We start from the raw sequence: 12466 nt of genomic DNA, 5'->3' as shown, positions 1-12466 counted from the left end.
TCATGCCCAGCTATTGTTTTTTTTTGGTACTGGGGATCGAACTCCAGTCCTTGCGCTTGTGCAGCAGGCGGTGAAACTACTGAGCTAAATCCCTGGCCCTATTATATTGTTTTGATGAAGATTTTGTCAAAATAGAGAATTCTCATTGCTTGTGACTGCTGATTTCTTTTGATCAAGATTTAAGTTCATGGACTGAACTAGTTTTTAGTGAAGTAGTTTATAGTCTGCAGCAAAAAGAGAAAAGGGGGCCGGGGATTTAGCTGAGTGGTTCCACCGCCTGTCTCGCAAGCACAAGGTCCCAAGTTCGATTCCTGGTACCAAAAAAAAAAAGAAAACGACAGTGTGGGTAGTTTTTCACAAAGTAAATTTGTTCAGTTTGGGAGACTACTAAGGGAAACTTAGATTGCTTGTTGTCAGATTGTTTTTGTTCTTATAAAATTGATCATTAGTATTAGTTTATTTTAATGCCCTTATTGACAAAATAAAGCAGTCTTGTGTCTTTTCTTTTTAATCCTTGTTATATTAACCTACAATTCCTGCTACCCCATTGTAGATGTCATAAAAAATTGATCTTCCATTTCTGTCCAAGTTACACCCTATTTCTAGACTTGGAATTTTTCTATATCTGTACCAAGCTACATTAAAAGATAAACATTGTTCTTTAAAACAAAAGAATTTTTTATTTTCACCAGTATATGCTTAAATTTCATGGACATTATATTCTGGCTTAACCAGTCTCCTGAATCTCATTTCTAGAACACAACCCAAAGTGCTTAAATTTGCCAAATTTGCTATTACCTAAAGTTTTCAATAAACTATAAAGAATTATATTTGAGCATATGAAAATTTCATAGTGACTAAAACAATCTACCTTTTACCTCTTGACTGTACAGTGTCTTTCTTCATTCTGTACAGTTCTGGTATAGAAGAAAACTGATGTGGAGTGATCTAATATGCAGGCAAACAAAGATTCCCTTCTCTGATATTTTTCCTATGCCAAAAAATAGCTGAATGAATTGACAGCTTATTATTTCTTGTCAGTATGGATTCTTTAATATTACTAGGTACCTTATAAAGAAGTTTGCTGAGAGTGACATAGTGAGTACTTCAAGAAGGATGACCCTGGAGGTCCTAGAGGAAGCTTAAAGCCTGGCACTCTTACCATGGACTCAACCAAGTTAGGTTTAGCTTGGTAAGTTATATATCTGAAAGTCTGATCTTTCTTTAAAAAACTCCAAGAACCTAAGCAATAATTCAAGCCATAGGCTTTGGAGGAGATGAGAAATCCAGCCTAGGAAGAGCACTTGTGGACATTATTTTATGATATGCACATTAAATGACAGTTCAGCATTTTGGCACTAATGGAATAGTGGAAATTCCCAATCCTAAAAGTGGAGTGGCCCCATTTATCTTGATTTTGTAGGAAACGTTTAAGACACTTTCATTTACTCTGAAATTAGTTCCTTTTTTGCCTACATCTCTGACAATACCATAGGTTTAGTTTTGCAGCTGAATTGGTAATGAGGTAGGTTTTCTTTCCTTTGGATTCTTTTTTTTTTTTTTTTTTTTTCCCGTACTGGGCATTGAACTCGGGTCCTTGCGCTTGTGAGGCAGACGGCAGAACCACTGAGCTAAATTTCCAGCCCTCCTCTGCTTTTTAAATGTGCTTCCAGGTCATAGAAGAATATAATTCAGTGACATCTAGAGGCCAGTCCTAATTGTGTTACTAGCAGTGAGAATACAAGGGACTTGGCTTTTTGGCGAGATAGTATCCATAGATAACTTGTTACTCATGCCTGGCTTTAACCAGCAACCCTGTGTGTGTGTGTATTGGCGGGGGGGTGGGGTGGGTTAGGGATCAAACCTAGGCCTAATGCATGCTAATAAAGTATTCTACCACTGAGCTACACCACAGCCCTAACCAGAGGCTTTGACAACAAATCCAAGATTTATGAGGGAAAAATACATGACTGTCACAGTCTGCCTTATATACTTAATTCTCAATTAAAAGCCCTTTAGGGCTGGGGATTTAGCTCAGTGGTTTCACCACCTGCTGCGCACGCGCAAGGACCAGAGTTCAATCCCCGGTACCAAAAAAAAAGCCCTTTAAAAAAATCTATCTTTTCATTTTTCAAGTAGTAACTTACGGCTGGGCATGGTGGTGGTTGCTAGGAATCCCTGCTACTCAACAGGCTCAGGTTTGCAAATTGGCTATCAGTCTGGACAATTGAGGAAACCCCTTCTAAAATAACATCTAGGAAAGGGGCTGGGAGTATAACTGAGGGATAGAACACTTACCTAGTATGTACAAGATCCTGGGTTCAATTCCAGCCCCCACCCTGCCAAGTGTTCAATTTTAAAATTGGTGAAGTTTCACAGTTGAGTGCTTGCTTTCTCTGGTTACCATTCCTTTTCCTCTACTGCCAGCAGATTGTCTTCTGAACCTGCTTTTAATGTAGGTGGCAAAAATTCCTTTTTTACTTTTTTTCTTTTTTGAGACAAAAGTAGAAACTTTGTCCTTGAGGGCAAGGAGAAAGAGACTGCATTCATTTCTAAGGTATCTTGTGTTTTCAGCCTCAAGATTTGTGGATCTTGCTGGTCATGGTGGCACATGCCTGTAATCCCAGCACTTGAGAGGCTGAGGCAGGAGGATCACTGTGAGCTCAGAGTTTAAGGCCAGTCTGAATTACAGAGTAAGACCCTGTCTCCAAAAATAAATAAATAAATAAATAAATAAATAAATAAATAAATAAATAAATGTGAGTCTTTTAGTTCTTAAAGTCGTGAAAGATAATAAACAGATAAACAGAATTAGGAAATAGGACAGGCAATCTTTTTTCCTAAGATGTAGCTAATGAATGATAATGTAGGGGAAGAATAGCTAAATTAAAGAAAATAATTTTGGTAAAGTAATAATAGATTTTATTGACTTCAGAAGGTAATACTAATGATAAATGCTTAAGGAAATGAAAAGGCTAATTATGATTTAATAATCATTGTATACATGCATCAGATTATAACACTACTCCTTAAATGTTTAGTCATGTGTCAGTTAAAATGTTTTTCTAAATGAATTTATTTGGAGGGTTGGGGATTTAGCTCAGTGGTTCCATTGCCTGCCTCAAAAGCACAAGGTCCTGAGTTTGATCCCTGGTACAAAAAGAAAAAAAAAAATTAAATGAATTTATTCAGAAAACAAATGAGAATAATTTGGTTTTTTTTTGGAGACAGGGTCTCGCTATAATGTTCAAGTTGGCCTTAAGCTCACTATGTAGCCCATGTTGGTGTCGAATTCATGGTAATCTTCCTGCCTCTGCCTCTGAATGCTGGGGTCACGGGACTGTACCACAAATGGCCAGCATGGTATAATTCGAAGGCAGTTAAGTTATGAGAACATATTTACATTTTATGATTAACAGATTAAAATTTCCCCCATTATACTTTTTTTTTTTTTTGAGATAGGGTTTCATTATGTAGCCCAGGTTGGCCTGTAACTTGCAGCAATCCTCCTGTCTCAGCCTCCGAATTGCTTGGATTACAGGTGTGTGCCACCACACCTGGATCCATTATATATAATTAGTATTTTAAGATTTATTTTTAGGTTTGCAATCAGTATATGTGTTTCTAATACAAGTTAGAATCATTAAGTTTAAAGCAAACTTTTAGAAGAATAAATATTATATAAAGCATTCCTGAATGAATACAACTTAAAGAGGAATTCAGAATGGTTTTGTTTTGGCTTAGGAAACAATTAAATGATAGTAGAATCATCAATTCAAGGGCAGGTCTTCAAGTAAGACTACCTTAGTTTATCGAAAATGTGTCTGCCTTCCCATCCCTAGAATATTACATGTTAATATACATGAGGAATTACACAGAGGCAAAAAGCTCATTTCCTATCCCTGATACCACGTGGCTGGTAAGTGACTCAATGTTTGAGTAGGAAAATTTTTTTTTTGGTACCAGGGATCAAACTCAGGACCTTGTGCTTTCAAGGCAGGCAGCAGCACTAATGAGCTAAATCCCCGGGAGAAAATATTTTTTCCTTGGTAGCAACCTGAAATACCATTTAGATAATAAAATTTTTTTATGGATTGTGGGCTCCAGATAAATTTAGCCATAATACATCAGTTTGTTCAAGAATGCAGCCCCAAGGGCCAGGGATTTAGCTCAGTGGTTCTGCCACCTGCCCTGCAAACTCAAGGACCGAAGTTCGATCCCTGGTACCAAAAAAAAATAATGCAACCCTTCTTTTAGTTTTATAGAGAATTGTAATTACTATTTTTTTAGGTAAACAATTTATAGCTTATTCATGTACTCTATTTGTTAAAAGGATCTTCGTTTCCAAGGCCATCCAGGCATAATTTTTGCTGGAGTTGAAGACCTACAAAATATTATGTCTTTCTCAGGAAAGGTAACACATTCTAGGCCCATGTTTTAAAAAAAATACCCATTTAGTGCCTACATTTTATTTGTTTTTTGGTACTGGGGATTGAACTCAGGACCCTGCACTTGCAAGGCAAGTGGTAGAACCACTGAGCCAAAACCTGAGCCCTGGTGCCTACATTTTTTTTTTCTTTTAAATTCTTTTATTGGTACATTTTAGGTATACAGTATGTTTACATTTATCATTGGGTGCCTGTACCTGTACAAGATGAATCTTGGTTCTTTTTTTTTTTTTTTAATTCTCTAGGCATCTTTATTACCTTCTTTATGCTGTTTTTTTGATTGCTGTGATTCACACAACATGGTGAGTACAATTCCTTAACAGAAACACAGTTCCGATATTCATCTTCTTCTTATTAAGGTTGTCTTCCTAAATTCTGTGGATGGTGACAGATTTTTAGTCACTGATTGTGTTGTAAGTGGATATTTGTCATCATCTTTCAAATTCCCTGATCTCTGACAAGTCTTATCAGAGAGGTTCCAACTCGTAGAACTCCAGTCAGAAAAATCTGATTTGTATGTCTGTAAATCCTCCACTGCTACTGCTTTATTCGGAACAGAATCTTTCATTTCAGTGGTGGGCTTCAAGTGAAGACATTTCTCAGGTGATTCTTCTACTTGTCTATTTCCTTATGTTTTCCCTTTTCATCTGCAGCCCCAAATAAATGATCAACAGACTTCTGTGGAAGATTCTCAGAGATACTCTCAGAATCCCAAGGTGATGATTCATCAACTTCTCCTAATCCCAGTCCAAACACCATATCACTTTTATAATTTTTGTACCCTTTGTCAGCATGCGTCAATTTGTCATTTGTTTGCTCTTGTGAAGCATTTTTAATAACACAAGTCCCATTTTCTTCTTTCCTGATTGCCGACTTGGTTGGTTCTTCTTTTGGGTCAGGTGATGATGATAAAAAGGAAGACTGAGGAAAGCTCTGGATTTTGAGTGATGTTTTAGAAAGGGTATCAACCACATCTTTGTTCTCACTATCAGAAATACTGTTGTCAAGCAAGGTTCTGTTTCCTGTTTCCCCAATGCCATATTTGCTTGATTTTTCCTGGATTGCCAAGCAGCAGCCCAGAGCTCAGTTGGGTTTATTTTGGGGACATTCTTGTTATCAAAATTATAGTCATCCTCATCCGATCCAGGCCAGGAGTCATCAGGACCAGGTTTATTGGAAAACCTTTCCACCTTATCCACCGTGTGAATATACGTTTCTACCCATTATAAACAATTCTGCTACTTGCTGTCTGTTTTCCCTTAGAGCAGGCAAATGTGGTGTGAGGTCATCCTTATTTCTGGCCTCAGTATTTGCATGGTGTGAAAGCAGTTTTGCTGCTATCCATGTGTTTTCACTACAGACAGCATAGTTGAGAGCAGTGTTGCCTCTGACATCTGCAACATTTGAATCGGCACCATGTTCCAAGAAAATAGTCACACACTCCTCCTGGTGGCATTGTACAGCCTTAATCAGAGCGGTACTGTTCTCACTGTCACAGGCACTGACGTCACAGTTCCTCTCCACCAGGAGAGTCACCATTTCCGGATGGCCATAGGCACAGGCAAAATGCAAAGCAGTCCTGTGCTTCTTGGCTCTGTCAGTGATGAGACTTTTCTGCAGATGGAGGAGATACCACACCCTGGCCATGTCGCCCACACTGGCAGCCTCGTGGAGCTTGCCCATGGCCCTGGGGCGGACCCTGCGCTGCGGACACCTGCAGCTGCCCTGAAGGCCTGCGGGGCCCGAGGGCACCTGGCCCCTACTTAAATCTTGGTTCTTATTTTTTTCCTCATTACCTGTGCGCCCTTCACCCCCTATACCCATCCCTATTTACATAGATTTCGTTTCCATTGTTTTTTCTTTTCTCATAATTTTTCCATTCCCTTCTTTCCTTTCCCCTTCCCCTCTCACCACCCCTACACCTTTGGACCTTTTCCTGTTTCAAATTATCAATTATTCGTTTTAATCATTTTAATCTTTATTTACACATTCAGTTTCTCACACTAGAGAAACTATTCGTATTTACACGTGCGTGCTATTTATTTCACTTAAGATTATGACCTCAATATGCATCCATTTAGCTGTAAATGTCTCTAGTTTCTCATTCTTTATGGCTGAGTAGTACTCCATTTTATAAAAAAACCCACATCTTCTTTATCCAGTTTCCAGTTGATGGGCATTTGGACTGTTTCCAAGCTTTAGCTGTTACAAACTGTGCTGCTATGAACATGGGAGCACATATATCACTGTGGTATGATTCTTTTAATTCTTTTGGGAAGATACTAGGCAGGGGAATAGCTGGGTCAAATGAGACCTCTAGTCCTAGTTTTTGAGGTTTCTCTATACTGATTTCCACAGTGGTTGCAACAGTCTGCACTCCCACCAACAATGGAGAAGGGTACCTTTCTCCTCACACCCCCGCCAGCATTTGTTATGGGTTGATTTCTTAATAGCAGCCATTCTTTCTGGGGTGAGGTGGAATCTCTGTGTTATTTTCATCTGCATCTCTCCAATGACCAGTGATGTTGAACATTTTTTATATATTTATTTGCTGCTTTTACTTCTTTGAGAAATGTCTGTTCATTTCAGATGCCCATTTTTGAATTGGGTCTTTGAATTTGGGGGGTCTGATTTTTTTCAATTCTTTATATATTCTATATAGTAGACCTTTGTCTGAGGAACAGCTGCTAAACATTTTTTCCCACATTGTAGGTTGTCTCTTAGCCCTGTTGGTGGTTTCTCTTGCAGTGCAGAAGCTTTCAAATAAGATGAGATCCCAGTTATTGATTCTTTGTGCTAGCTCCTGTGCTACTGAGGTTTTGTTCATAAAGTCTTTTCCTATGCCAGTGTCTTCAAGAGTTCTACCTCACTTATCTTCCAACAAGTTTAGTGTTTCTGTCTTAATATTTAGATCTTTAATCCACTTTGATCTTAGTTGAGTGTATGGTGATAGATATGGGTCTAGTTTTAATCTTTGGCAGGTTGAAATCCAGTTTTTCCAACACCATTTATTAAATAGGCTATCTTTCCTCCAATGAGGGTGGTTGCCTCCTTTGTCAAAGATGAGGTGGCTGAGTATGTCTGGAGTTGTTTCTGCATCTTCTAATCTATTCCACTGATCCTCGGGTCTGTATCTTTGCTACTACCATGCTGTTTTTATCAAAGTAGCTTTGTAGTGTAGTTTCAGATTGGGGATTGTGATACCTCCAGCCATGTCTCTGTTGCCTAGAATTTCTTTTGCTATTCTAGGTCTCTTCTGGTTCCAAATGAATTTTTGGATTATTTTCTTTAGTTCTGTGAAGTATATTGTTGGAATTTCAATTGGAATTGAAATCTATATAGTAGTTTAGGAAGTATGGCCATTTTCACTATATTGGTTCTTCCTACCCAGGAACAAGGGATGTCTTTCCATTTTCTTATATCCTCCTCGATCTCCTTTTTCAGAGTGCTGTATTTTTCAGTGTAGAGGTCTTTTGCTTCCTTTGTTAGATTGATTCGTAGATATTTCATCTTTTTGGATGCTATTGTAAAAGCAATTGTTTCTCAAATTTCTCGCTCAGTTGTTTTTTGAGTGTTGACCTTATATGCAACTACTCTACTGAATCTGTCAATTAGGTCTAGAAGTTTTTTGGCAGAGGTTTTTGGGTCTTCTATGTAAAGTATCATATCAGCAAATAATGACAGTGTAAGTTCTTCCTTTCCTATCTTTATTCCTTTTATTTCCTTCTCTTTTTTAATTGCTGTGGCTAATGTTTCCAGAACTATATTGAAGAGGAGTGGTGATAGTGGCCATCCTTGTCTTGTTCCTGATTTTAGTGTGAAAGTTTTCAGTTTTTGACCATTTAGTATGATGTTGGCTGTTGGTTTTTCATTAATTGCCTTAACCAAGTTGAGATAAAGACCTTCTATTCCAATTTTCTGTAGGGTTTTCATCATGAGTGGGTGTTGGATTTTGTCAAATGCCTTTTCTGCATCTATTGAGATGATCATATGGTTTTTGTCCTTGGCTCTGTTAATATAGTGTATTACATTTATTGATTTATGAATGTTGAACCATCTTTGCATCCGTGGGATAAATCTGACTTGGTTAGGGTGTATGATCTTGATGACCCTCTGTATTCTGTTTGCCAGCATCTTGTTGAGGATTTTTGCATCCATGTTCATTTGGGAGATTGGCCTGTAGTTCTCTTTTTGGGTTGGGTCTTTCCCTGATTTTGCAATCAAAGTTAACACTTGCTTCCAGGAATGAATTTGAAAGTATTGCTTCCCTTTCAATTTCCTTGATGAGTTTAAAGAGTTATGGTGATAGTTCTTTAAATGTCTTGTAGAATTCAGCAGTGAAGCCATCAGGACCTGGGCTTTTCTTTGTTGGTAAATTTTTATTACATTTTCAAATTCATTCATTGTAATTGGGGTCTTTAAAATTTCTGTATCTTCTTCATTTAAGTTTGGCAATTCGTATGTATCTAGGAATCTGTCCATTTCTTCTGTGTTTTCCATTTTATTAGAGTACAGGTCCTCAAAGTAGGTATTGATGATCCTCTGGATTTCTGCTGGGTCTGTCATGTCTTCACCTTTTTCATTCTTAATCACATGGATTTGAGCCTTTTCTTTCCTTTTTTTGATAAGGTTAGTTAAAAGTTTATTGATTTTATTTATTCTTTTGAAAAACCAACTCTTTGATTCATTGATTTTTTTGTATCATTCTCTTAGTCTCCATCGCATTGATTTCTGCTCTGATCTTTATAATTTCCTCTCTTGTACGAGCTTTGCCTTTGTTATGCTCTTTTTCTAGGAGTTTGCAGTTCTGCATTAGGTTATTTATCTGAGTTCTCTCTGTTTTCCTAATATGGGCATTCACTGTTATGAATTTCCATGTAGAACTGCTTTCATTGTGTCCCATAGATTCCTATATGTTCTACTGGCACTGTCATTTACTTGTAGAAACTGTCTAATTTCTTCTTTAATTTCCTCTGTGACCCATTGGTTGTTCAGGAGGGTGTTATTCAATTTCCATGTGTTTGTGGGAGTTTTGCAGTTTCTTACGTTATTGATCTCCAATTTTATTGCATTGTGGTCTGATAATATACAGGGGATAACTTCAGTTCTTTTACATTTACTTAGACATGACCTATGAGGTAGCATGTGGTTTGTTTTGGAGAATGTCCCATATACAGCTGAAAAGAATGTGTATTCTCATTTTGTGGGGTGAAACACTCTGTGAACATCTATTAAGTCCCTTTGTTCAATAGCTTGGTTCAGTCCTAGAATTTTATTGTTAATTTTTTGTCTAGATGATCTGTCTATTTGTGATAGTGGAGTATTGAAGTCCCCCGCTACAATGGTATTAGCGCTTATTTGATTTTTCTTTTCCATTAATATTTGTTTTGTATAGTTGGAGGCATTCGCGTTTGGTGCATATATATTTAGGATTGTCATCTCTTCCTCTTGGATTGTTCCCTTCACAAGGATGTAATGACCATCTTTGTCTTTTAATTACTTTTGGATTGAAATCTGCTTTGTCTGCAAATAAGATTGCTACGCCTGCTTTTTTGGGGTTCCTGTCATGTGGAGAACTGTTTTCCATCCTTTTACTTTTAGTCTGTGAATTTCTTTTTGAGTTAGGTGTGTTTCTTGTATACAGCATATTGCTGGATTTTTCTTCTTAATCCATTCTGTCAGTCTATTTCTTTTGATTAGTGAATTGAGGCTATTAACATTGAAAGTTATAATTGATAGATATTGAGTCATCCTTGTCATGATGTTTTGCTATTTTGGCTCTTTTATTGCTTATTTTTCTCCCCCTTTCCCTTTAGTTTCTTATCTTGCCTGGTGGCTTCCCTCTGTTGGGCCTCATGGAGTTGTGACCTTCATTGTCTTTTTCTAGGATATTGCTAGAATTGTTTGTAGTGCTGGTTTGGTGTTCATGAAATTTCTCAGGTGTTCTTTTTTTGTGGAAGTATCTAATTTCCTCATCAATTTTGAAAGATAATTTTGCAGGATGCAACAGTCTAGGTTGGAAGTTATTTTCTTTTAGTGCTTGAAATACTTCATTCCAGGCTCTCCTTGATTTGAGGGTCTGTGTTGAGAAGTCCGCCGTGATTCTGACGGGCTTCCCTTTGTAGGTGATTTATTTCTTTTCTCTAAGTGCCTCTAGGATTTTGTTCTTCTGTTGGCTTTCTGGGATCTTGACTGTTATATGTCTGTGTGTAGAATTTTTTGATCATGGCTAGTTGGAGTTCTATCTGCTTCACTTAGCTGTATGTCCAATTCTCCACCTCTGTCTGGGAAGTTTTCCACAATTACTTCTGTGAACATTTTTTTAATGTCAATTGTATTTTCTCCTGTTTTGTAATGGACTCCCGTCAGTCTTATGTTTTTCTTCTTTGCATCATCTAGCAGCTGCTCGATTGATTTCTCATGGTCCCTTACTATTTTTTTTTAAATTTGTTTCCATGGTCCTTAACTGCAATCCTGTCTTCTATATCTGATAATCTATCTTCAGATTCCCTTAATCTGCTCTGCATGCTTTTAGTGGAGTTTTTAATCTCCTGAATATCTGTTTGAATCTGTTTCATGGATTCCATTTCTTTCTTGTGTTGGGGATCATGGTTTCCATTTCTTTCTTATGCTGGGCATTCATGGCTTCTGGCATGTTTTTGAGCTCATCTATTTTTTTTTTATCTGTTTCTGTTCTAGAGCCTCTAATCAAGTCTTTCAGTCTGATCTATCTCTGTAGTTATCTGGGAAATTATTTCTGTTTTGAATTTTTCTAGAGCCTCATTCATCTGTTACTTCCTGTGCTATCAGTTCAGGGTGTCCAGGTGGTTGATTATCAGACTTTTCCATCTCATTTCCCCCAGAATTTGCCTTTTGTTGGGTAGAAGTCTGAGTTTGTGCCTTACTTAAATGTCTTCTCATTTTTGTTTTTGATACTGTCCATGGTTTAGTTCCTGGGTTGATACTTTGAAGTTGTTTATTGTAGGTACCTTTGTTGATATATGGTTGCTTCTCAGAGCTGCCTTCCAGATATAGCTGGTCTTTAGGTTTTGAGTCTAATGGCTCTCAGATTGTCTCATTTTCATTATGCCAGGAAGGAGAACTGATTAGATCAATCACAACACCTTAGCCCAAGTGATACAGTCTGCAACACAATAGCATCAAGTACCTCTTAGAAAATGACAATTTGTGGTAGTTATTAATCTATCACCTTTAACTGGGTGAATTAAATCAAAATCAAGGACCAACCCAACATATGTGTATAGTGAATAAACTCTTCAATATAGCAACTTTACCCTTAGGGATGGGGAGTTAGAAGGCGTTGGGGAGGGAGAAATAGGTAAGTAGAAGGATAGGGGAAGGTTATCAGTGAGGTCAGAGGGCACAGGCAAGAGAAGGAAAGAGAAGAAAAGAAAAATGAAGAAATATGAATTAGAGGCAGAACAGGAACACAAAGGGAGATAAACAATGTGGGACAGCAAGGGAGTGAGGGAGAAAGAAAAGAGAAAAAGAAAAAAGAAAAAGAAAAATTTTAAAAGAGTAGAAAAAGAAAAAAAATTAAAAATAAGAGCAAAAAATAGTGATAATTTTGAAAATAACAAATAAAAGATAAAAATGAAGGGCCTCCTTCAAGGTATGTCTCTGCTGTCACAATTGACAACGTGGGCAGCCGTGTGCGGATATAAGTCAATGAGTCTCAGCTAGCCAGTCACAGACCCGTGAGATTCTGGCAGATTTCTGGCTGCAAGTCCCAAGTTGAGCTCCCTGTCCTCCTGTAGGGATGAACTGTGCAAGGTTCTATTGCAGGTTCCAGCTGCCTTTCCCCTGAAGATAGTCCAGGTTCTGATGGGAGGTGATGATCCTTCCAACTTACCAAGCACGGTGGTCTGGTGTGCCTTTATTGCAGAGACTCTCTTCAATTTTCCAGTGGGCTTCAGTTTTCATCAGGGATCCTGAGAGAGGCCCTGTCTCTGTTGTTCACTTCTGCAGGTCAGGACAATGGCCTTTATGCCCCCCTG

General features: G+C 37.9%; 2 protein-coding genes across 7 annotated transcripts in view; one reads left to right on the top strand and one right to left on the bottom strand.

The window, feature by feature from the left end:
- Positions 1-12466, top strand: part of Znf451 (zinc finger protein 451) — a 99596-nt gene that overhangs the window by 23458 nt on the left and 63672 nt on the right. The window contains exon 4 of one of the 6 annotated variants that reach the window (XM_087204935.1): positions 1065-1192. The exons of the other annotated variants lie outside the window; for them this stretch is intronic. The gene's annotated coding sequence lies outside the window, so the exon portion shown is untranslated. The remainder of the gene's footprint in view (positions 1-1064; positions 1193-12466) is intronic. 6 annotated transcript variants of the gene reach the window in all.
- Positions 4789-6358, bottom strand: LOC147829490 (ankyrin repeat domain-containing protein 26-like). The gene is given in 3 exon segments (XM_087205125.1): positions 4789-5078; positions 5081-5504; positions 5661-6358. Coding segments are annotated over 3 exon segments (1326 nt in total). The 5' UTR covers positions 6273-6358.

The sequence above is a fragment of the Heterocephalus glaber genome, unplaced genomic scaffold (genome assembly GCF_053883595.1).
Source record: "Heterocephalus glaber isolate CG9 unplaced genomic scaffold, H.glaber_assembly_v1.0 deba00000594, whole genome shotgun sequence".
Classification (NCBI taxonomy): domain Eukaryota; kingdom Metazoa; phylum Chordata; class Mammalia; order Rodentia; family Bathyergidae; genus Heterocephalus; species Heterocephalus glaber.
This window is presented reverse-complemented; position numbering and strand designations above follow the sequence as displayed.